The sequence below is a fragment of the Dendrobates tinctorius genome, unplaced genomic scaffold (assembly GCF_039654945.1).
Source record: "Dendrobates tinctorius isolate UK_male_01 unplaced genomic scaffold, ASM3965494v1 ptg000051l, whole genome shotgun sequence".
NCBI lineage: Eukaryota > Metazoa > Chordata > Amphibia > Anura > Dendrobatidae > Dendrobates > Dendrobates tinctorius.
The window spans coordinates 2,647,882-2,672,756 of NW_027361719.1; the positions used below are offsets into that span (position 1 = coordinate 2,647,882).

At 45.1% G+C, this 24,875-nt stretch overlaps 1 protein-coding gene across 1 annotated transcript in view; it reads left to right on the top strand.

Annotated features, from left to right (window-relative positions):
• Positions 1-24,875, top strand: part of LOC141091251 (E3 ubiquitin-protein ligase TRIM39-like) — a 43,181-nt gene that overhangs the window by 10,409 nt on the left and 7,897 nt on the right. The window contains exons 2-5 of the mRNA XM_073576687.1: positions 4,257-4,678; positions 7,213-7,308; positions 10,992-11,225; positions 17,337-17,359. Coding sequence (XP_073432788.1) covers positions 4,259-4,678; positions 7,213-7,308; positions 10,992-11,225; positions 17,337-17,359 — 773 coding nt within the window. The 5' untranslated portion in view covers positions 4,257-4,258. The remainder of the gene's footprint in view (positions 1-4,256; positions 4,679-7,212; positions 7,309-10,991; positions 11,226-17,336; positions 17,360-24,875) is intronic.

Genomic DNA, 24,875 nt, shown 5'->3' on the forward strand with positions numbered 1-24,875 from the left:
ACATACCTACAAGTGACTATTAGACTGATCAGACTTTACTGCTGCAAATTGTCCATATGTTTATACTAAACATTTTATGCATATTATATGGTGATAGAGGGCATTGTTGTGAATGCATTTTTTTGAAACACTTATTTATAGAAACATTTCTTCCTTTGTATACTGCATGTGTTCTCCACCTGCCCACTTTTGTTTCATTTGTGGTTTTTAATTGTTTTTATTGTACACTTGGATCTCTCTGGCTATTGTATGTCAATAAAAGCCTTTTTTCACATGGACATTCTGCTGTTGCGTGCATGTTATCCTGTGTCTCTTTTCTCCCTTTTTTTTAGTAAACTAAGTGACTCATCACTGGAATTGGGATCTCTGACCCTACCTCATGCTGCTATCAAATTGCATAAAAAAAAACCTGCTGAGAGATTCCCTTTTAAACATACATTGAAGTGCAAGAACAATTAAAAAGGTAAACCTAAAGAACAGTGGTAATGTCGTGACAGAATAAATATAAAGTCCCTTCTCTAGTATTTTCAGGGCTTCAAGTAAGAAGCTGTGCTGCCCTTTATGTACATGCTCAGATGTGAGGCATGTATGATGGAGTCTGAGTTGTAGGTTTGCCTTATCGACTCTACAGCCCTGCTTAAAATGTTGCATTTGATATTCAATACAGCATTTTGAGGGGTTAGGTGTAGCCAGCCCCCTATCATCCTTACTCTTATGGATTATTTTCAAATTCTTGGATTCTGCTTTCATCAAATACGTTTCCTAAACAGAGTATTGATTTTGCTAAAAATGGACTTCAGGAGCATTGTGAAGGAGATAAAGGAGTTGTGGCATCAGGAACATTTTAATTCGATCTGCCAATTACCAATAGTGGAAGGCTACACTGGGTATTGACTTTTTGTTCTAAAGAGGGTCTAGATTAATGGAGTAGTAATCCCATGGTCTACAGCTCACAACTACACCCAGATATTTAAATCTATCCATAATGGGAATCTGTTCCTGTAAAGCGGGGAACTATGGCGTAAGAGAGTACACAAGCTTCAGCGCAGACTTAGACCAATTGTTTAAAAGTCCAGACCACCTCCCAAACTCACCCAGTTATATTCTCTGCCAGGATAGTATGGGATCCGACATGCACACGAGTAAAGGCCCCGTCTCACATAACAAGATCGTTAGCGAGATCGCTGTAACGTCACAGATTTTGTGACGCAACAGCAATCTCGCCAGCGATCTCTCTACATGTGACACATAGCGGTGACCTGCACCCCCGCTGGATATCGCTGATCGTGCTCTAATGTCCCAGGCCATTTTTTCATCGTCCGTGTTCCGCTGGCCAGAATGCATCACTGTGTTTGACGCCGACGAACGACCACTTTGGCGACTCAGAACTCAGGGACGCAGGCGTGAGTCGTCAGAATAGCTGCTGTGTGACAAGGTACCAACGACCGCCGAGGTCGTCATACGGAATGCCGTGTCATGGCTACGTCATTGAAGAGATATGCCTGGTTGACAGCTTACTAGTGACCATGTAGCGACGCACCAGCGATCCTTACCAGGTCGTATCGTTGTCTGGATCGCTGGTGCGTCGTTATGTGAAACGGGACCCTAAGTTCCATTCAACACTATCAAAGGCTCTGGCTTCATCTTGAAAGAGAATCGCTCTTCCTACAGAACTGAGCTGTAGACCTAAATGGAATCGTCTTGGATCTATGGAGGTAGTCTTGTGTGGAATGAGCCCGGTTTGGTCTTCATGTATTACTGTTCTGGCCAATGTTTTTGCAAATAATCACAAGAAAAAAATCTTTCACATCATGCTTCTATGTAATAACAATAGTAAAATAGAGTGCAAGTAGGCGTATGTAGCTGTTAGAGTCCAATATAATGCAGTATGTGACCAATGTAGTAACCCAATAATAACACTATAAAATGCTAACGGGAGTGCTTATAGCAACTTGTACTGGGTGCGGTGCCACATCTGGGTCTACAGGTAAAAGTCTGATGCCGTAATCCAGATGATAGTGTGTGTCCAATGTTGCTGTAGCCAAAATTCCATGTTTCCACAGCAGTCTGTATAAAGTTAAGCTGAAGTCTGGTGGTAATGTACCGTAATCGTTCAGACCCCCTGGCTAGTGGCACCGTAACAAACTTGCAGTACTGCATTGAACAGAGCATTGCGCTCCGAGCGGCATTGCTCACTTTGGATTTTTTTTCTTTTCTTTTTAGTTTCTTAAATATTTGGGCTTATTAACTTTTTGGATTGGCCGACAGCATTGTAGTTGTTCAATAATCAAAAATACAAATTGCCTAATCGTGCACTGTGTGTATATCTGTGGAGCAGAGGGAACAGACCCCAATAAAAGATTATTTTTCCATAGAAGAAAGAATTAAATGACAAGTATATCACTAGACTGCATGCAAGTAACAAATGAGAGAAAAATCATCCCACCTTTCTGGATGAAACTCTGAATGATTATTTATACGCTCATGTGAACCTACACTTAGAGGCAGGTGGTGACTGTGTGTAATACAGCCATCATCTACCATTTATGATCCAGGCTTCGCTCCTGGATCACTATAATACTTGAGTTGAGCGATTTTGGTTGGATCGGGTTTCGTGAAACCCGAATGAAACAAAATTTGAGTAGGATGAAACTGGTCCGACAAAGTCGGCATTGAGTGGATGAATGTCATCTTTTATTCCCCATTGACTTGCATTGGGGTCGGGTTTCGGACGAAACTCCGACTTTTTTTGCCCGAGTCGGACCAGTTTCATTCGGGTTTCACGAAACCCGATCCAACCAAAGTCGCTCAACTCTACTACTTACCCATTGCCATGGCAGACCGGAATCATTGCAGTAATTTTCTATATGTACTGCAATGCTGCTGAATTGGAATATAAAGAACAAGCGATCACAGGTTCAAGTACGCTACAGGGCCTAAAAAGAATTAAAATAATTTTGTTTTAAAAAGGAGGGGGGAGGAATGTCATTAGCAATCATTACGTATAAATAAAACCAAAATAGAGCCCTGACACTGTTCCATCAAATAAATGTAAAAAAAAAAAAAATGAAAACATTACATGTCTTGGAAAATGGCGACACATTCACTATACATAGTATAATATATAAATATAAATTTTAACATTCCCAAATTGTTATCACTTTAACAGGATTTCAACCCCACCTCACCACCTCAAACTATGACATCTCATGTCTAAGGCCGGGGTCACACTTGTGAGTGCAATGCGAGAAACTCGCGCAAGGCTCTCTCCTCAACACCCAGCACTGCCGCCGGTACTCGGGACCGGAGTGTGTGGTTGTATGTATTTCTATTCAGCCGCTCACTCCGGTCCCGAGTGTCGGGTATTGAGGGGAGACTTGCGCGAGTTTCTCGCATTGCACTCGCAAGTGTGACCCTGGCCTAAGGGGGCACACTGCACCAGAAACTAGTCGGGCTGTTTTTACACGGGTTTGAATTTTACCTGGATGAAGTGCTACCTTCGCCTCCTTCTCTCCTGAAGTCTGCAATACCTTAACATGGCCAATCCGCTGTCACTAAGAACTCAACATTTGTATTGATATGGTAAACCTGAAGCCTTTGTCACTACAGCTCTGTTCCCAGTGCCGCCGCCTTCTGCTTGACCAACAGCCTCTGTGCTGTGAGACCTCAGGAAAAGGAGTAATCGGTCAAGCAGGAGGCGGTGGTGCTGGGTGAGAAATGGAGCTGGAGTGACCAAGAATTCAGGCTTACAATAGTCTTTCAGCCGGACTTGCATAGCAATTCAAATGTTGATTTCTCAGTAGCAGGAATGTCTTTAAAAGAGCTGTATGTCCATATAAATAGTTTCGAGCTATTAAATCCTGGTACAGACTTCCTTCAGAAAGTTTGGTATTGCTTTAATCATAGTGATCTGAACAAACCTGTTACTTAGGTCATTTTAGCAGCATAATAAACGCCGTATATTAAATAAGACCACTTCGGAATTGTATTTTTATTCTGCTATTTCAACATGCTAAGAATTTTCTTCCTGTTTTCCATTAAATTGGCAAAATTAATCATATCAAAAACAAGCCCTCGTACGACTTTGTCAATTGAGGGGGGGGGGGGTGTTCATGGCGCTTGGAAGAGGAGACAAAAACCTAAAATTTGCTTCAATGGGAAGGGGATAAACTTATCCAGGCATATTGGCTTCACAAGCAATTTGAGTACAAATTATTCTCTTACAATGTGAAATAATGGTGTTTTCTTTCCCCTAGTAATGGCGACTGCACAGCTGAATCGTGTTAAAGAGCTACAGGATGAGTTGACCTGTCCCATTTGTCTTGAAAACTTCACAGACCCTGTGTCTATACAGTGCGGTCACAACTTTTGCAGAGCATGTATTGGCCAATCATGGAGGGGCATTCGCAATAATTTCTCATGCCCTCAATGCCGAAAAGTGTCTAGGTGGAAGTTCTTAAGACCTAATCGTATTGTGGAACATGTAGTGGAGATTTCAGCTGACCTGATTGCAGCAAAGGAAAGAGAAGAGAGTAAGAAGCTGTGCAAAAAGCACCAAGAACCACTAAAACTGTATTGTAAGACTGATGCAGAAGAAATCTGTGTAGTGTGTAGAGAATCAGTCTTTCACAGGACTCACACAGTGATGCCGATGGAAGAAACGACTGAAGAATTTAAGGTAAGGACTACTGAGTGGGAACTTATTACAGTTGAAGTTCATAACCTTGTGTGAAAACGACCCTTTAGTTATAACCGTTCTCTTTTGTGTGGCTGATAAATACCAGAGTGGCAATTTCTTGACGTCTGTGAGCTGAGACCCTCATGTGAGACTCAAGATTTGTTGCAAAGAATTCTGTGCTCAAGTATATAACATTGATTTTTCTACAGGAAAATTTCCGCCACAAACCTGTCACATGTGAGTATGCCCTTTCTAAAGAGGCCTTATAACACTTGCTGAAAAAAAATTGAGTGAAATACCTTGTTAAAATCCTGAGCTTCAAGGATTCTGCCTTCTTTTCCTTTTTACTCTGCGTTACTCCATGACATAGATATTCACATTTGTTGCTTTTGGAGTGCAATATGTGAAATCTCTACTTGCAGACTAGCTGAACGTTTCTTCAGTCTTCACTGGGAGGAGTGCACTTACACCCCACCCTGTCAGTCGCTGCTAATTACAGCGCAGCAACATTTGCAACTTCCTTACATCTTGATCTCGCGAGACCTTGATATATACAAGCAGTCTCAGATGCTGCACAGCTGTGATTGGCAGTGTCTGGGAAGTAGGGATGAAAACGTACAGCCCCAGAGAAGACAGAAGTTCCCAGTTGAACCCTAAGCAGAGACTTCACATGCTGTACTGCAGAAGCAACAAATGTAAATACCTCTGCAATGGAATGACTCATCAGAAAAAGTGGCAGAGTTCTTAAAGCTCTGGAATTTTTACTTTATTTAAAGGTAACCTATTACTGTTTTCTGTTATCTGAGAGTAACATGCTGTAAGTACAGAGACCCTGATTCTAGAAATGTAGCAATTACTGCTCAGCTTGCTGTTTTCTCTGCTGCAGACCTACCAGTTCTCTGAATCCTGAGCTCTGTATTACCCTGGTCACACCACTGATTGGAAGCTCTGTGTACATTGTTCATGTTCAGAAAAATGCCAATTAGTGGTTTAGTCTCAGTTATTCAGAGTTCATTAATATCGAGACGTACATGACAGCAGGTTTCAGTCCTCACCATCTCATGCTGATAAAATAATAGTTTTTGTTTTTCAAAAACTACATCAAGCGGCCCAGTAAGTGACACATTGCTGAAATTGTGGTCTGTGCCCCTACACTATGCAACTCCCAGATCAGGTGGCAAGAACCTGGTGACAATTTCCTTTTGATTCAATTTTTTGAGCAAGTGACACGTCCTCTTTAAGGTATAGTCACATGTTGTGACTGCAGTGATTCTTTTAACTTGCCAACCGCACACAGTATACTGCTTGTAGTCTTACTTTGCTGATCATTGCAACAACCACAGCACTATGACTACATATTAATATCCTCTGGAAATGTGCCAAAAATGGCAGCCATCCCATATTTCAAGCTGCCAAGCTGCAACCTGTCTTGGTCTCTTGATAAAATGGGTTGCAGTTTGACAGAGCACTAACACCCGAGACGGGTCTCAACGGAGCAGCATCATGAACAAACACACCTGATCTGCTCAATCAGCTGCTGAGCAGGCCTGTAGCAGGAGAGTAAAAAAAAAACTGCTCCTGCATTGGCTGAGCATAATGGGTTTTTGTTTTTTTGTTTTATCAACCTTCAGATCTGCTGTGTGCTCAGTCCCCTTAAGCCCCGTCTCACATAGCGAGATCACTGAAGCATCACCGATTTTGTGATGCAACAGCGACCTCACCAGCGATCTCGCTACATGTGACACGCAGCTGCGACCGCCCCCCCCCCCCCCCCCCCCGCTGGATATCGCTGATCGTGCTCGAATGTCCAGGGCCATTTTTTCATAGTCTGTGTCCCGCTGGCCAGCATGCATCGCTGTGTTTGACCCAATGAGCGACCTTGTTGGCGACGCAGAACTCGGGGACGCAGGTTGGAATCATTCAGAAAAGCTGCTGTGTGACAAGGTACCAACGACCGCTGAGGATCGCTGGATGGTTGCTGCGTCGCTGAAGCCTGTTTGGCAGCTTACTAACGACCACTTAGTGACGCACCAGCGATCCTTACCAGGTCATATCGTTGTCGGGATCGCTGGTGCGTCGCTAAGTGAAACGGGACCCTAACCCTGCTGAAAAGCTGTCAGACTGACTCTGCAGATCAAGTTTACAAATGAGCAGGATAAAGCTGGGTAAAGAAAAACACATTGAACCCATTCATTGAATTTGCTTCTGCCCTGTTCTGTGGCCAAGTGAGAACAGTTATGTTTACTCATGATGCTGTTCCTCTGACAGTTAACCCATCTCAAGCGTTGTTTCTTCAGGCTTCAATCTGTCCTGGAATATGACTAGGATGGCCTTCAGCTTGATATGTGACTTAGGTCATTTTCGTCATGTTCTCGGACACCCCCTTTACCTGCTGTTGTAGATGGACCTTTCAGAGGGAGGTATCAGTGGGTGTGTAGTGTGAATTAATTGCTAAAATGCCCTTTTTTAAAATAATGTTACAATGATTGTAATGTTGCATAGTTTTGTCAACATGTATTATCCTGTTTATGTAGAGTGAAGTTCAAGATCGTCTGCAGGCACTAAGAAAGGAGCTTGCTAATATTGGGCAATTTAAGGCTGGAGAAGAAGAACGAGCTCTAGAACTTCAGGTATACTTATCCCTCTGAATAACCTGGAAAAGGAAGAATATTGAATAGATTATTTTTTTCATGCTGATTCACTCAACATTTGTAGGCAGCCTAAGGCTATGTGCCCACGTTGCTTGTTAAAACGCACACTGAAAACCGGACTCCTTCCCAGAAATCGCGCTTTTTTTTTTCCGTGCGATTTTACCGCGTTTCTGTTCGCGATTTTGCCGCGATTTTCTCAAGCACTTTCCAAGCGATTTGAAGCATCGCTTGGAAAGTGATTGACAGGTTGGTCACACTCGTCAAACATAGTGTTTGACAAGTGTGAGCAGCTTTTTACTATTGAGGCCGCCTATGCGGCATCAATAGTAAAAGATAAAATGTTAAAAATGATAAAAAATCTGGGTATATTTACCTTCCGACGTCCAGCGCTGCCATCCCGGGCCTCAGCGTTCCCAGTAATGCCTTGCGAGACCTGTGATGACGTTGGTCTCGCTTTACTATAGCGATCTCGCTAAAGTCACGCGAGACTACGTCATCACAGGACCTTGCCGCAAGGCATTAATGGGAACGCTTAGGCCGGGAATGCAGCGCGGGACGTCAGAAGGTAAATATACCGCGATTTTATTCTTTTTTTTACAGGGGTATGGTACCCAGGGCCTGAAGGACAGTCACCTCTCCTCCACACCGTGGGTACCAACCGCACATGAGACACTTAACTTCCCGCATGGTGGGCATAGCCACATGCGGGAAGTAAGCGATTCTCATGCATTCCTATGGGTGCGGAGTCGTGGCAATTCTTTGCGATTTCGCACAAAAGAATGATCATGCTGGTATTTTTTTTTTTTTTTTTTTCCGCGATGCGATTCAGCCGCGGGAAAAAAGCGTAGCATTAGCACAGCATGTGCGGAATGCCATAGGAATGCATGGGGGGCGTTCTGTACACGATTTTTAAACGTTTTCGTGCCGAAAATCGCAGCAAAAACGCTTAAAAATTGCATCGTGGGCGCACAGCCTAAAATGGTCATTGTAGATTTAACAAACTTTGCCTAAATCAGTAGAACAGACAAATCTGGAGACTTGCATTCCCTTTAGATACTTGTCGGCCAACAGCTATTGTTCGTCCAGCAGCTATCTCCTGAAAACATTCCATACATCATAGGAGCGCTCTTGTATTGAGATGCCTCCATACGTCTGCAGTGGCTTATCTCTTAAATCTAAAGTACTAGCAGTCCAAAGTCAGACATGTCAGATGTTTGTCCCCCCCCAACGTAATCTGTCAGGCAATAGGGAGATCCCCCATTTGCATTAGACTGTCCGCCGAACTTGTGGATATTGGGGAGTCAGGCTGATGTTAGCCTAATGTGCATAGAAGCCTTGAAGGCAGTTTGTCATTCTTGCTGGCTCTCATCGCTGGCTTCTGTTTGCAGCTGCCATATGGTACTGTCCTGCAGACAAAAACAGCAATGGCTGTTCAATTCTAATTTGTGAGGACAAACGGATGAGCGTAATGTGATCAAAAATCAGATTGCGCTCTGCCTAATATTCTAGGAGTCCCTGCACACCTGTTTTTGTTTTTTTTTTTGTTTTTTTTTTGCTGCGATTGTCCTTGTATATCAGACGGAACTTGCCAATGTAAGTCAATGGGTTTGAGAAAAAAATCTCACTGCACACGGACCATGCGAGTGCCGTCCGTTTTTTACACGCCCTTCTCCTTGAAAACCCGATGTTTCATCTGCCGCTTATAATAGTCACAACTAGACAAGTCAGAATAGATTGCTCTTACCCCTAGCGGTACTGATGCTATGACAAAATGCAAAAGTGACCAAAACGGATGAGAACAGAGAAATGGTCTGTGGTCACCCTCTACAGAACCACTCTGGCACACCTCGTTTCTGTCCATGTGCCTCATCACAGAATTAGGGACTTTCACTTTCCACCGAATTATGAGTTCCGCATATTCTTTCTATCTAGAGCTGCTATTTTTGTTTTTTTATGATGAATGTAGTTTTAATGACATTGGCTCCAAACTTCTTCCGCAGCAAGATAGTGAACCCAAGCATACAGCCAATCAGTATCTGCCCATATTTTTCAGCATTGAGGACACACAGAAATGGGCGACATTGGTTGACCAAGGCAACATATTGCAGCAGATGAGCGATGCATCATGCTTGCTTCCCTTTTAAATTAAAAGATGTCCAGCAGTGTCATCAGATCAGAACTGACAGTAGCCAGTAAGACCCAGCTCTACCCATTTACTGTTTGGAGAAGTCTGGCCACAAGTGGGCTTCGTTGCAGAATTACAGCCAAAAAGCCATACCTACTGACATGGAAACAGGCCAAATAAGTCAACTATGCATGAAAACATAGGAACTGCAGTGCAGAAAAATGACAGATGCTCTGGAGTGAGGAGTCAGCATTTGAAATATTTGCTGGAGCAAAAGACAGATTGTTTTAAGGTCTGCAGAGTGATACATTAATCACAGTATAAAAAGCATGCGCATAAAATACTCATGAAAATAATGGGGTATAAACGCATATATGGTCGCTAAAAATCCATAGGGACTGCCACAGATCCCAACCTGCAGTCGCTTATGATTAATTCACACTGCGGGGCTGGGAATCTCAGGCATGCGCAGTAGCTATCTGCGGCTCTCATGCCAAAGATTCCCAGCCCCGCAGTGTGAATAAATCCTAAGCGACTGTGGGTTGGGATCTGTGGTCACGCGATATGAAGGCCAGGATGTGATCTGAGAGCACGGGCAGCGCTAACTGCGCATGCCCACGAAACTATAGTACAGCGCAGGCGCCGCATTTCAAAAGAAAACTGAGGCTGCGCCAAATACGAAATGCGTGATGGATGCGAGGCGTCTGTCAGAGGGGGAAAGACCGGGCTGGTCATTGCTTGCGTTGATAAACACGTGATGGTGTCTCCGTGGCTTCTGTTTTGCATGTTTTACATATTTCCCATAAGGGATGGGGGCAGTGCTCTAGAATCACTGCGTTGAGAAACACGTGATGGTGTCTCCGCAGTGTCGGATGTTGATCTCCATGAGTTCATTCATCCTCCTCTTCATAGTCTTTTTTTACTAGGCATTGCTCCTACCAGCCAGTTTCCTACTCCACACTGATGAGGGGCAATACCCCGAAACAGCTGTCTGTGGATGGATACCATGTTTTGGCATAGGTGGTTTCCTTTATTGGAGGCTGCCCTTCCCGTGGTTGTTCCTTCCCGGGCAAAGACCTGGCTGGTCATTGCTTGCGTTGAGAAACACGTGATGGTGTCTCCGCGGCTTCTGTTTTGCATGTCAGAGGGGGAAAGACCTGTCCCCCTGTCAAATTTCAGGTATTTTTGAACAATTTTATAAACTATTATTTTTGCGGTGGAACGGAAGCTAAGTAACAGAGCCACCTTGACAAAATGCAATATTAGTGCTGCACAAGGTGGCTCTATTACTTAACGCCTGGGGTGGTGACAGGTTCCCTTTAAGTACATTTTTTTTTGCACATGCTCTTACTGTAGCAGTTGGCTTCCAGCACTAGTTCAGGTAAAATGTATAATTGGAGATGGTGCTTGCACAAAAGAAAACTGGTGAAATGCAGACTACAATTAACATAATGTCCAGGAATAGTATTGCACATGTGACAACTTGTACTGAAAAGTTGCCTAAAAATGATCGGTATGCTTCATTTTTATTTTGCAGGCTCAAGTTACACAAAAGCGTAAAATGGTGACTTCAGGTTTTGAAAGTTTACGACAACTTTTAGCTGATGAAGAAACTGTCATCAATCACCGGTTGGAAAATATCGAGAATGCAATTAAACAGAGAAGAAATGAATGTGTCAGCCGACTCAATGAACAGCTCTCATCCCTTCAAAAAGGCATTAACGAGCTGGAAAAAGGTTTTCCTGATTCAAAGAAGTCTCACGTTTGTCAGGTGAGATAACGTAGTGGGTCTTGCCATTGTGCAGAACTGGTAAACCTGAAAAAATAATTTATTTGGTATCTCTCTAACTTTTAATACATCGGTTACACAACACATTGATTATAAATCAATGACAGTGGCAACATTTACGTAGCGTGATCACCGATGTGCGCATACATGTACCCCCATCAGGACACTTGCATCTCAATTATGGTGTGCCAATGGTTTGTCATGGTAGTTAGGACCTGCTGAGTGCTTCAATGGCATTTTGATTTCATATAGAAGAAGCAATCAATTGATCGCAGGTTAAAGCACTAAAACCAATAATGCAAAAAAAATCTAAAAATTCATATCAGCCTTCAACCCCCCCCCCCCCCCCATCCTTTTCCAACTTTTTTATGCTCATTTTTAATCATTTGTGATCTCCACATCTGAAAAAGTCTAATCTATCAAAATATAAAATTAATTAGCTGGTACGATAAGTGCTGTAAAAAAGGGGGAGGGGTATTGAAGTGTCAAAATTTCCAATTTTTTGTCACCGCTCCTCCGTAATGCATGCCATAAAAAGTGATCATATGTAGCACAAAATGATATTAATTAAAGGGCTTGCCATGAAAAAAAAAAATGCCCCCATACTGGTCCCTCAAGAGAAAAATAGATTCCCAAAAATATTTCTTAAATTAAAAAATAGAAAACCTTGCTCCTTCGCCTCATTGGGGGACACAGGACCATGGATGTATGCTGCTGCCACTAGGAGGCTGACACTAAGTGAATATAAGAAAAAATTAGCTCCTCCTCTGCAGTATACACCTACCACTGGCTCCAGCCCGAACCATTTCATGTTTAGTGTCTGTAGGAGGCACATGGGTCTGGTCTTCAGACCACAATTTTAATCTTATTCTATTTTTTACCCTTTACTTTTTTTTTTTTTTATTTCCCATGGATTATAGGGGCGACAGATCCCTTCAGGGTTTCGATTTTTCCCCCCCCCCCCCCCCCCAACCAACAAGAGATGGAACGTGGAGTGTCGCCTCCACGTACCCCCCCCCCTCCTGCACCGTTCAAGCCATGCCTGAGGTTGTTTGTTTGTTTTTTCTTGGGCGACGGGTCTCTTCGGGGAACTGCTCTCTCAACCCCCCCCCCCCCCAGCAACAGACGGGGACATGGAGTGTCACCTCCATGTTACCCTCCTTCTGAAACCAAGTTTACAGCCGGACAGCAGCCCTGTTCCATCCTAGGGGATTGAACCCCTTCGATGTACAGAGGTTCTTATGGTGTCAGTGCAGTCCCCACTGCATGGCCCCTGACTGTACAGCAGCGATGAATAAATGGATGGCGGATGGTGGATTGAGGGCTCCCTGCATCGGCCATAATGTAGTTGGCCTGAAGGCAGCAGTGCTTTTCAGTCGGGATCCTGCGCTGTGGCTGTCTCCAGACCGGGAAGCACACCACCGGTGAGTGTGGGCCCGGGACATGGTGTCACGAATGCAGCGGCACTGCCGGAGGGCTCCGACACCACCGGGTGAAGCGCATGGGCCACTGCCTCCCCTCTCTCCCAGGTGCTTTCTGGCAGGCATGTATAAATTTAGTCCCCGGCTTGGGCCTACTCTATAGAAATTCCGGCCCCTGTCATGACGTTGCGGCCATGCGCCATCCATTTTCTTGATAGTGGCGCTAACTGCCCTCTTGGCGCATCGTGTTCCCTGCCAGACTTTCCGCTTACAAATCTCAGCAGCCATCTTTCTTTACCGGCCGCATCCATTGGATAATAGCAGTCATCGCGTCTCGCACACGGTGAGACTTCCTGGACCCTCAGCGGCCATAGTTTCCGCCGGCAGCACTCTACACTTGCAGCCTAGTCGCATATGGTGGCAGCTCCTATACCAGTCGCATTGGACCTTTTTAACAGGCCGCCTCACTGCTCTTTCAGCCTGCCTATTCCCCTGCGGAGGACCTATCACCGTGGGGCCTCAGGACCAGGGTAAGATCTGGATGGTGCCGTAGAGAGAGATTAACCCTTCTCTGCAATGGTCACTGGGCTCTGCTACTCACTATCCTCCCTATTGGAGCACATCAACAGCAGCATGGACATTTTGGGGTACACCTGTCTCTCCCTAAAGCACCCTATTAAGGCCTGTGATCCCAAATGTGCGTAGGAGTCCTCCACCACCACTGAAACTAGTGTACCTAGCCCCCCTGAGTGGGCTTTGTACCAGTCAATGGTTTTCTGACTAATTCAGTTGAGTCCCTCCAAGACCCCACCACGGGTCGGGGCTTTTGTCTGCCTGTCTTAGGCCGGTTTCACACGTCGGTGGCTCGCGTACCAAAGATACTGACACACGTAGACACATTAACATGAATGGTTCTCTGCACATGTCAGCGTATTTTCACGGCCGCACGGTCCGTGTGCAAAACATGGAGATATGTCAATGTTTGTGGGAGCGCACGGTCCGCAAAACGTGCTGCACACGGAGAACAGTTGACACTGTCCTCCACGGACGGCCGCCAGGGAAGAAGCGCTACTGTAAGCCGCTGTTCCCCGGCGGCTGGTGCTGAACTGCACTGTCATTTTTTTTCTCCTGCTCTTCGGCAACAACGAGCAGGAGAGAGAGAATGAAAGAAAACCCGACCTGGGGGGGTCCTCCTCTGTTTGTGAGCCAACCTGGCAAAACTCACAGCTGGGGGCTGCTATTCTCAGGCTGGTAAGGGGCCATTGATCCTCTACCTCACAGGAGCCGCCGGCCAGCAGGAGCCGTTCTCAATCAAAAAATCCACAGGCATCTAGGAAGCTGTTCCATAGCTCATCTCCCGTGTCCTCTTGTGCCTCGGTACCCGTGAGCTTTGTTTCTCACTCATCCTCACCCAGGGTTCGTAATAATCAGGACTCTGAGTCCGACTCCGATATACCACTTGTCCGGATTGTCAAGTGACAGTGGATAGCCTCGTTGAGGCCGTCAATCAGACTTTGAAGATTGACGAGGACTCTAATTCTGCCCTGGATCACCCTGTGTCCTTCATGAGGACCAGACGCTCTCTTGGGGTATGTGCACACGTTGCAGATTGCTGTGCGGATTTGGCATCCATTTTTACACCTGCGGATTTCTATAATGGAATGGGTGTAAAAACTCTGCGGAATCCGCACAAAGAATTGACATGCTGCGGAAAGTGAACCACTGTGGATTCTGTGCGTAATTTTCCCCAGCATCTGCACAGTCAATTTTGTTTCCCATACGTTGTTGTACTGTAAGTCTCTTGCGGATCACGGTCCATTCTACGCTGGACCGAGAGGAGCCATTCGATCTTCCCAAGCAGTTCATATCCCAGGCATGGGAAACTAGGCTGCAGACTTCCTCAGCTGTCAGGGTCTAACCTCAGGAGAGTGGACACTTCATCCGGAGATCTTCCAGTAGATCTGTCATCACTGAGGGACCCCGGACGTGGATCTGATGGCTTCAAGTTTATACGCCAAGGTACCTGAGTACATAGCTCGGTCTCTAGATCCTGAAACCATTGGAGTGGATTAACTGGTTCTTCTGTGGCGTGAGTTTTGTCTTCCGTACGTGTTTTCCCCGCTTCCGTTACTTCCAAGGGTCATTTGGAAGATCAAGACGGAAGGGGTTCCAGGGATCCTAGTCGCTCCGGATTGGCCACATTGGGTGTGGTACGCGAAGTCAGTGCAGTTCATCGCCAACGTCCCCTGGCGACTGCTGGATCGACCAGATCAGCTCTCCTAGGGCCCGATTTGCCACCAGGACTCAGAGGCCCTGTGTTTAACGGCTTAGCCGTTGAATCCTGGGTCCTAACCCAAGCTGGGTTCTCCCAAAAGGTGGTTTCTACTGTTGGCGCCCGGAAGCCTGCGTCATAACGCATCTATCACCGCACCTGGAAAACCTTTTTCGCGTGGTGTAGAGGCCGCAGACCTTCTCCTCTCGTCTTCTCCAATCCTACCATTTTGGAGTCCCTCCAGAATGGTCTGGATTCAGGCCTGGCACTTGGCACCCTTAAAGGTCAGATCTTTGCCTTACCGGTTTTGTTCCAGCCAGAATTGCTTCCAATCTGCAACTGAGGACTTTCATTCAGGGGGTCTTTCACGTGGTTCCCCCCTATAGAATGCCGTTGGATGTTTGGGACCTTAACCTGGTCCTGGATGTTCTTCAGCAGACTTTTTGAACCGTTGCAGGACGTCTCGCTGACATGTCCTTGAAAAGTCTTTTTTTTCTTGTCTCGGTGACTTCAATCAGGAGGGTCTCAGAGTTTATCATTCCGTCCTGTCGAGCCCCCTTCCTAATTTTTGGCCAGGACAAGGTGGTTCTTGGGCCGTCCTCGTCCGTCTTACCCAAAGTGGTCTCTTCTTTCCACCTTAACAAGGACGTTTTCAGTGGTACCATGGTTATTTGTATGCGTCTTTTTGATCACGCGTTATTGCACTTTGTTCGGCGGTGTGATAATGTTTTTTGCTCTGTTTATTTTTATTGGGGTTAACTAGTGGGACATTCTTATAGGGCGGGTCAATACGGATGCGGCGATACCAAATGTCTACTTTTTATTGTTTTTGTTTTTTTTAATTTCCAAAAAATGAATTTATTAGGGATTTTTTTTTTTTTTCTTAACGATTTTTTTTTACTTTATTATATTGTCCCAGGGGCCAGGGAGAACATCACTGTAATATGTCAAATCGCTGATCTCAGTGTTTGGACGCTGCACAGGCTTCCTGCAGACCCCAGCGGCCATATTGGATCCGGGGGCCTGCAGGGAAGGAGGCCCCCAGAGCAGCGCTGCACATCGCGCTGCGCTGGGGGTCTCGGGGAAGCACGGAGGGAGCCCCCTCCCAGCCGATGCTTCCCTAAACCCCCGGTACACTGCGATCATGTTTGATCACAAAGTGCCAGGCGTGGTCCGTGACTGCCCCTGACACACAGTGCCGGGTGTCAGCTGTGATAATCAGCTTATACCAGGCCATGATCAGCGGCACCAAAGCCCCCCCCCCCGCCGGGAGCGCCGCTGATCGCTGAGACGTACTATCCCGTCCCCAGTCATAGGGGCCTGGGTACCGTGGACGGGATAGTACGTCTAATGTCAGGGGTTAAGGGCATAAAAATTCAGTTGGGAAAATTGCGAAACTTTCATCAAATTTCCGTTATGTTTTTTTTCACAAACGCAAGTTATATGAATGAAATTTTACCACTAACGTGAAGTACAATATGTCACGAGAAAACATTGTCAGAATCACCAGGATCCATGGAAGCGTTCCAGAGTAATTACTTCATTAAGGGACAGTGGTCAGAATTATAAAAATTGGCCCGGGCATTAACATGCAAACCACCCTTGGGAGTAAAGGGGTTAAGCTAATGAATATGCACACCTCTCCACTCCCACGTGTGTCAGGAATATTCATTACCTTAATGAGCGGGGCCACGTGATCTCTCTGCATAGGAACAGCTGCCGGGACCAACAAGATGCTGTGAGGGTGCGTAGAAGGTGAGTAAGATTCTTTTTGTTTTAATAGAAACCATTCATACAAGGATAGGGAAGAAGGAGCCATGCATGCACCAGGACAGCGATGGGGGAGCCATGCATGCACCAGGACAGCGATGGGGGAGCCATGCATGCACCAGGACAGCGATGGGGGAGCCTTGCATACCCTGCTTATACTCCTTAGTCAATAAGCTTACCCAGTTTTCCGTGGCAAAATCGGGTGCCTCGGCTTATACTCGAGTATATACCAAACTTTCCAGTTCCACCTGCTGTGTAACATGGTGCCTGCAGATTAGACAGTTTTTCATGACAGGTTCTCTGTCAGCAGAGAATGACTGATGAAGCCAAGTACAAGAACCAGCAGAGCTCTGAACACTGTTGGCAAAGGCCACTAACAGTCTGGAAGCAGCGGTGTATGGCTTTTTTTTTTTTCAGAGTCTTTCTCATTTATACTAATTCTTGTAATCTAATCTAGATTTGTTGCGTTAGAAGCCACTATACTGTATGGCAATAACTGGTTCAGGTGCCTACAATAGTAATGAATGGTTCTCTGCTAGGGGCTAACCAGATTGGCATTAAAATGTAATTCTGCATGCATCAAGTATATAAACTTCTGCATAATTTTTTTTTTTTTTTTTTCCCATACAGGACCAGGAAGCTTCTGTGGAAAGGTACGTTATCTTGGTATTGTAATAAGAATATTTAGAACCTGAGTTATGCTCTAAAAGTTCTCTAGATTGCCAAAAAGCAAGGCTCCAAACAATTGGTCATATATACTATGTTTATATACACTCACTGGCCACTTTATTAGGTACACCATGCTAGTAACGGGTTGGACCCCCTTTTGCCTTCAGAACTGCCTCAATTCTTCGTGGCAGAGATTCAACAAGGTGCTGGAAGCATTCCTCAGAGATTTTGGACCATATTGACATGATGGCATCACACAGTTGGCGCAGATTTGTCGGCTGCACATCCCTGATGCGAATCTCCCGTTCCACCACATCCCAAAGATGCTCTATTGGATTGAGATCTGGTGACTGAGGAGGCCATTTGAGTACAGTGAACTCATTGTCATGTTCAAGAAACCAATCTGAGATGATTCGAGCTTTATGACATGGCGCATTATCCTGCTGAAAGTAGCCATCAGATGTTGGGTACATTGTGGTCATAAAGGGATGGACATGGTCAGCAACAATACTCAGGTAGGCTGTGGCGTTGCAACGATGCTCAATTGGTACCAAGGGGCCCAAAGAGTGCCAAGAAAAAATTCCCCACACCATGACACCACCACCACCAGCCTGAACCGTTGATACAAGGCAGGATGGATCCATGCTTTCATGTTGTTTACGCCAAATTCTGACCCTACCATCCGAATGTCGCAGCAGAAATCGAGACTCATCAGACCAGGCAACGTTTTTCCAATCTTCTACTGTCCAATTTCGATGAGCTTGTGCAAATTGTAGCCTCAGTTTCCTGTTCTTAGCTGAGAGGAGTGGTACCCGGTGTGGTCTTCTGCTGCTGTAGCCCATCTGCCTCAAAGTTCGACGCACTGTGCGTTCAGAGATGCTCTTCTGCCTACCTTGGTTGTAACGGGTGGCAATTTGAGTCACTGTTGCCTTTCTATCAGCTCGAACCAGTCTGCCCATTCTCCTCTGACCTCTGGCATCAACAAGGCATTTCCGGCCACAGAACTGCCGCTCACTGGATTTTTTTTCTTTTTCGGACCATTCTCTGTAAACCCTAGAGATGGTTGTGCGTGAAAATCCCAGTAGATCAGCAGTTTCTGAAATTCTCAGACCAGCCCTTCTGGCACCAACAATCATGCCACGTTCAAAGGCACTCAAATCACCTTTCTTCCCCATACTGATGCTCGGTTTGAACTGCAGGAGATTGTCTTGACCATGTCTACATGCCTAAATGCACTGAGTTGCCGCCATGTGATTGGCTGATTAGAAATTAAGTCTTAACACACAGTTGGACAGGTGTACCTAATAAAGTGGCCAGTGAGTGTACATACTAGTCAAAAGTATAGACAAGCATCTTTTCTCATAACTCTGCAATGTGTTCCTGCATTCTTATTATAGAAACTAGATGGAGGCCCAATGCTATCACATCAGGAGGGCAGGCTCTGTCTGCAGCATTGAGAATTTCCCCCCCACCTTATGTGCTCACCTACCTATCCACACTCTCTTTCCCCATGTGCTGACTTCTCCCGTCTCTGCTCTTCTTTGACCTGTCTATACCACAGCTCGTGGGCAGGGGAGGAAGCAAAAGACAATACTGACATTACAGCAGGAGATCGCAGAGGATACATTTTGTGAGGTAAAATATTTTTTTAAAAAGTCAGTGAAATATTTTACCTCACAAAATGAATCCTCTGTGATCCCCTGCTGTAATGTCGGTATTGTCTTTTGCTTCCTCCCCTGCCCAGGAGATTTGGTATGCTCCGTACACAGTCAGACACAGACAATTGTTAAAATGACCTTTTGTCTGTGGGAAAACCCCTTTAATGTGACCGGCTTCCTCTGCCTGTAGACACGTCGCGCATCTGCTGCCGGGATCAGACGAATGATTCACTGCGCCTGCGTATAATTCAGACCGCCGCCATCTTTGTGCAGACAGATAGCGGCGGTCACATGAAAACTGTGCATGCGCTCCTCCTGTATAAGATGGCGGCAGTCAGTGAATCATTTGGCTGATCCCGGCAGCAGCGTGTTGCAACTGTTCCGCTGGTGGTACCACGTGTGAGTATGGTGCGTACGACGTATACTGTGTTTGTGTGTGGTGCGACGGTGTTCCGCTGGTGGTACCGCGCAATAGGTTGGTACCAGCAGCAGTTTCCATATTGAGACACCCATCACTTGGGTGTCCCAATATGGCGGTCGGTGAACTTCCTCCGCTTGGAATTCTGGGATACGGTGACATCTGGACAGAACAGGAAATGAAAACATTACAAGGCAACTATATAAATGGATAACGAAATAGCTGGATATTGTCATTCCTCTTATTAGAGACTAGTCCCAGCAAAATATACATGTTTCTTCAGAGAGGAAGAGGATGGGAGCTCTAGTGCCACCTATTGGTAGCGCCAATCATAAAAGTCATTATTGACCCCCCCCCCCCCCCCCCCCCAAAGGGAATAAGTTGGCAGATTTTTGTGCAGTATCTTGTTGTAGTCTCAATGTAATTGGTTAATCAGCAAAATATTATTACCAGACCGGGTCGTGTGCACAGTCCAGTAAGTGATATACTGTTGGAAGAAGGTTCTCCTACATCATGTTTCTCTCAGATTACATAGTAAACCCTGCTGACTGACAGATTCCTTGAATGAATCTTGTCACTTGACTTTTATACAATTATTTCTTGTTTGTGATGGTTGCCCCCTCTTGTGAAGAGTGTCTCATCTCAGAGGCCTCGTTAATAAGCAGCAGATTAGGTGGTACTAAGCCCCCGCGTTACACATAGCGATATCGCTAGCAATATCGCTGTAACGTCATTGGTTTTTGTGACGTTATAGCGATTTCGCTATGTCTGATACTTGCCTTCGACCGGCTCCCCCGCTGCTCATCGCTGGTCGCGCGAGAAGGTCCTGGATCATTTCTCGTCGGCCACTTCCTGCTGGGCTTCCTGTGGCGCAGTCGAGTGACACGTGGGCGGGAGGCCTTCAGGATCGCCGCGTCTGACAGGTAAGTAGCGACCCCCGACCGCTGCTATGTCACTGGTGAGATCTGCCTGTGTGGCAGCTCACTAGCGACCACTTAGCGATGCACCAGCCGATCCATATCGTTGTCGGGATCGCTGTTGCATCGCTAAGTGTAATGGTACTCCTAGACTTTACAGTTCTCTTATCTGTCTTTCTGAAGAGAATATTTTATCAGTATCTTTTATCTCCCATCTATATCAGTCTCATTGTTAGTTTGCTTACTGTAAGTAATATCAGTAATTTGTATGTAACCCCTTCTCATGTACAGCACCATGGAATCAATGGTGCTATATAAATAATAATAATAATCTAAACATTCCTAGAGGCGCATTGCCTAACCTTTAAAGGGAAGGTGACATCCCAAAAAAATTTTTTCAGCAATTGAAAAAATGTAAAGAATTAATGTTTACATTTTCTTAAATATTATCATTTGTTTTTAATTTTGTAAAATATGAAAAATAATTTTAAAAAGTTAGGCATTTCCACTTGTTAACACTAGGGGGAGCAGCTACTGAAGTTTGGCACAAAAACCTAGTGCAACTAGCTCACATTACTGCACTGGAGTAAATATGGGCGGAGTCTGCTGACATGGGTGTGGTGTCACTCCTCTCCTCCCCTTCTGGGTGTTTGCTAAGGGAAAAGAGAGGATGACATCTAGGAACACAGTGAGCAGCCATTTTGATGGGGCCTGCAAAGTTACTGACTGTCTTTGCATGTAAAGTATGGATCAGAACAGGTCACCAATCAGCAGACATATTTCCTGGATTTCTGTGGAGCAGACAAGAAGACGGTCCATCTATGTGTATAAAAGACGGCACTCTATGTACAATCCCTGGCACCGAACAGGGTGCCCCCCATAGACCAGCACACTGCTCTCCTGAAATACTCTTTGCTGCTGTCACCCTGCTCCTCCCCCATATATCTCCCTTTGTGCCCCCCCATAGACCAGCACACTGCTCTCCTGAAATACTCTGTGCTGCGGTCGCCCTGCTCCTTCCACCATATATCAGGCCCCTTTTGCCTCGCTTTCACACATCGCCAGGACAGGATCTGAGGAGTGGAATGGGGTCTTCGGTCACTGAGGATGGCAGGCAGCAAGGATTCTGGGAGCAGGGTGACAGCAGCACAGAGTATTTCAGGAGAGCAGTGTGCTGGTCTATGGGGGGCACAGAGGGAGATATATGGTGGAGGAGCAGGGTGACAGCAGCACAGAGTATTTCAGGAGAGCAGTATCACACAGGATAGGATTAGATACACAGCTCAGCAGTCAGTATCACACAGGATAGGGTTAGTTACACGGCTCAGCAGACTGTATCACATAGGATAGGATTAGATACACGGCTCAGCAGTCAGTAGAACACAGAAGATTAGACACAAGGCTCAGCAGTCAGTATCACACAGGATAGGATTAGATACACAGCTCAGCAGACAGTATCACACAGGATAGGATTAGATACACAGCTCAGCAGACAGTATCACACAGGATAGGATTAGATACACAGCTCAGCAGACAGTATCACACAGGATAGGATTAGATACACAGCTCAGCAGACAGTATCACACAGGATAGGATTAGATACACAGCTCAGCAGGCAGTATCACACAGGATTAGATACAGGGCTCAGCAGTCAGTATCACACAGGAGAGGATTAGATACAGGGCTCAGCACACAATATCACACAGGAGAGGATTAGATACACGGCTCAGCAGGCAGTATCACACAGGATAGGATTAGATACATAGCTCAGCAGTCAGTATCACACAGGATAGGATTAGATACACGGCTCAGCAGACAGTATCACACAGAATAATATTAGATACACGGCTCAGCAGACAGTATCACACAGGATAGGATTAGATACACAGCTCAGCAGTCAGTATCACACAGGATAGGATTAGAGACAGGGCTCAGCACACAGTATCACACAGGATAGGATTAGATACAGGGCTCAGCACACAGTATCACACAGGAGAGGATTAGATACACGGCTCAGCAGGCAGTATCACACAGGATAGGATTAGATACAGGGCTCAGCAGGCAGTATCACACAGGATTAGATACAGGGCTCAGCAGTCAGTATCACACTGGAGAGGATTAGATACAGGGCTCAGCACACAGTATCACACAGGAGAGGATTAGATACACGGCTCAGCAGGCAGTATCACACAGGATAGGATTAGATACACGGCTCAGCAGGCAGTATCACACAGGATAGGATTAGATACAGGGCTCAGCAGTCAGTATCACACAGGAGAGGATTAGATACAGGGCTCAGCAGTCAGTATCGCACAGGAGAGGATTAGATGTCCAGCAGATTGCCAAGTGTTTTGAAACAGCAGGGAGCAGCTCCTATGTTTTGCAAGAGCAGGGGCAGCAGCTGGCCGTGTGTTTTGGAAGAGCAGCTCGGTGTCCAGGAGCTCGTCCTGGTTCCTCTCCTACAGCTGGTATGTGCAGAGTGAACATCCAAGCCCTGTTATGCTGGAACAGTACAGCAACAGGGTTTGCAATAGAGTGTAAATGGGGCTGAAAGGAAAGCACTGGGCTCTAATAAGATGGCGCCTGGCCACACCTACACCTGTGAATTGAGCTGCCCACAGAGGCGTGCCCAGTTCACTCCTGATGCAGCTGCAATGAAAGAGATAGGGTCGGTCGCCGACTATTGTCTCTTATGCCGAGGGACTGCCGTAAATGAGCATGGAAAGTGTCGTTCAGCAGCCAGAGAGGAAAGATGGCAGCCCCCAGTGGCTGCTTAACTACAGAAAAAAAAAATCCATACACACCACTGAGTCAAGCATAGGGGACAATATCTTTTTATACTATTTTCTTTTTTACATTAAATTATGAAAATACACTGCACCTTCCCTTTAAGTCTCCTTACACAAACGTGGTGCTTTCCTCAAGGAGAAACTCTTCCCCTTAGTACCAACAGTATGTGGCACAAGTCTCCAACCCTTGTCAGTTCAATCATAAATATTGAGGGGGAGAAATGAACAAAGTCTAAGAAAATGTGCTTGTTCGTTATTTCATCACAATATATTCATTCAAAAAAATTCATATCAGAAGTGGTGACCGATGCTCGTTATTTGCAAGTCCCGAGTGTTGAAACAAGTGGATAATGTTGACATGGGAACTTTTTCTCCAAAATTAAAAAAAAAAATTAATTATTCTAGAGATGTGAAATGTTAAACGACAATGGATATGCTTCAACAGCCAAGTATCCACAGGACCATGTCTGTGTCCATTCAACCTTGCTGAAGTAAGGATACCAATACAATCCTGGCAGTATTGACTTGTTACACTGAATATAGCTAGCCATTTATATAAATGATCAAAAGAGATATTATATATATCTGGCAAAATGTAAGACCACTTTGAAATGTTCAGTTTGTCTGATTTTTCTCTTTATAGGTAGATTTTTGAGTAAAATGTAAATTTCTTTTAGTCTATAAACGTCTGACAACATGTCTCCGAATTTCCAAGCAATAAATTTACTAATTTTTTTTCTGACAAAGAAAAATAGTTTTTTTATTTTGACCAACAGCTTTCAGACCTCAAATAATGCAAAGAAAGCAAGTTCATAATCATTTAGAAACAATAATACTAATATTTTAACTCAGGAAGAGTTCTGAAATCAATATTTTGTGGAATAACCATGATTTTTAATCACAGCTTTCAAGCATCTTGGCTTTCCACCAGTCTTTCACACTGCTTCTGGTGCAAAAATAAGCAGTTCTTCTTTGTTGATGATTTGTGACTCTCCATCATCCTCTTGATTACATTCCAGAGGTTTTCAATGAGGTTCAGGTCTGGAGAATGGGCAGCCCATGACAGGGTTTTGATGTGGTGGTCTCTTAAAAATTTTTTCCAGAGCTGTATGTATGTATGTATTTTGCAGGGGGGTTTTGTTGTTGTTGTTTTTTTTTTTTTTTTTTTTTTTTGTTTCACGGTAAAAAAAAAAAAATAGAATGGTAGAGTTGGAAGTCGAGTCATTGTGTCCAACCCCCTGCTCAATACAGGATTCTCTTAACCATCTCGGACAAATGTCAGTCCAGCCTCTGTTGAAGACTTCCATTGAAGGAGAACTCACCACCTCTCGTGGCCGCCGCCTGTTCCACTCATTGATCACCGTCACTGTCAAAAAGCTTTTTTAGCCCCTTAATGACCCAAGCTTTTTTCGAGTTTTCGCTCCCCTTCTTTCCAGAGCCATATCTTTTTTCCGTCAATATGGCCATGTGAGGGCTTATTTTTTGCGGGACACGTTGTACTTTTAAACGACACCATTGGTTTTACCATGTAGTATACTCAAACGGGGAAAAAAAATTCCAAGTGCGGTGAAATTGCAAAAAAAAAAAAGTCCAATCCCACACTTGTTTTTTGTTTGGCTTTTTTGATAAGTTCACTAGATGCTAAAACTGACCTGCTATTATGATTTTCCAGGTCATTGCGAGTTCATAGACACCAAACATGTCTATGTTCTCTCTTA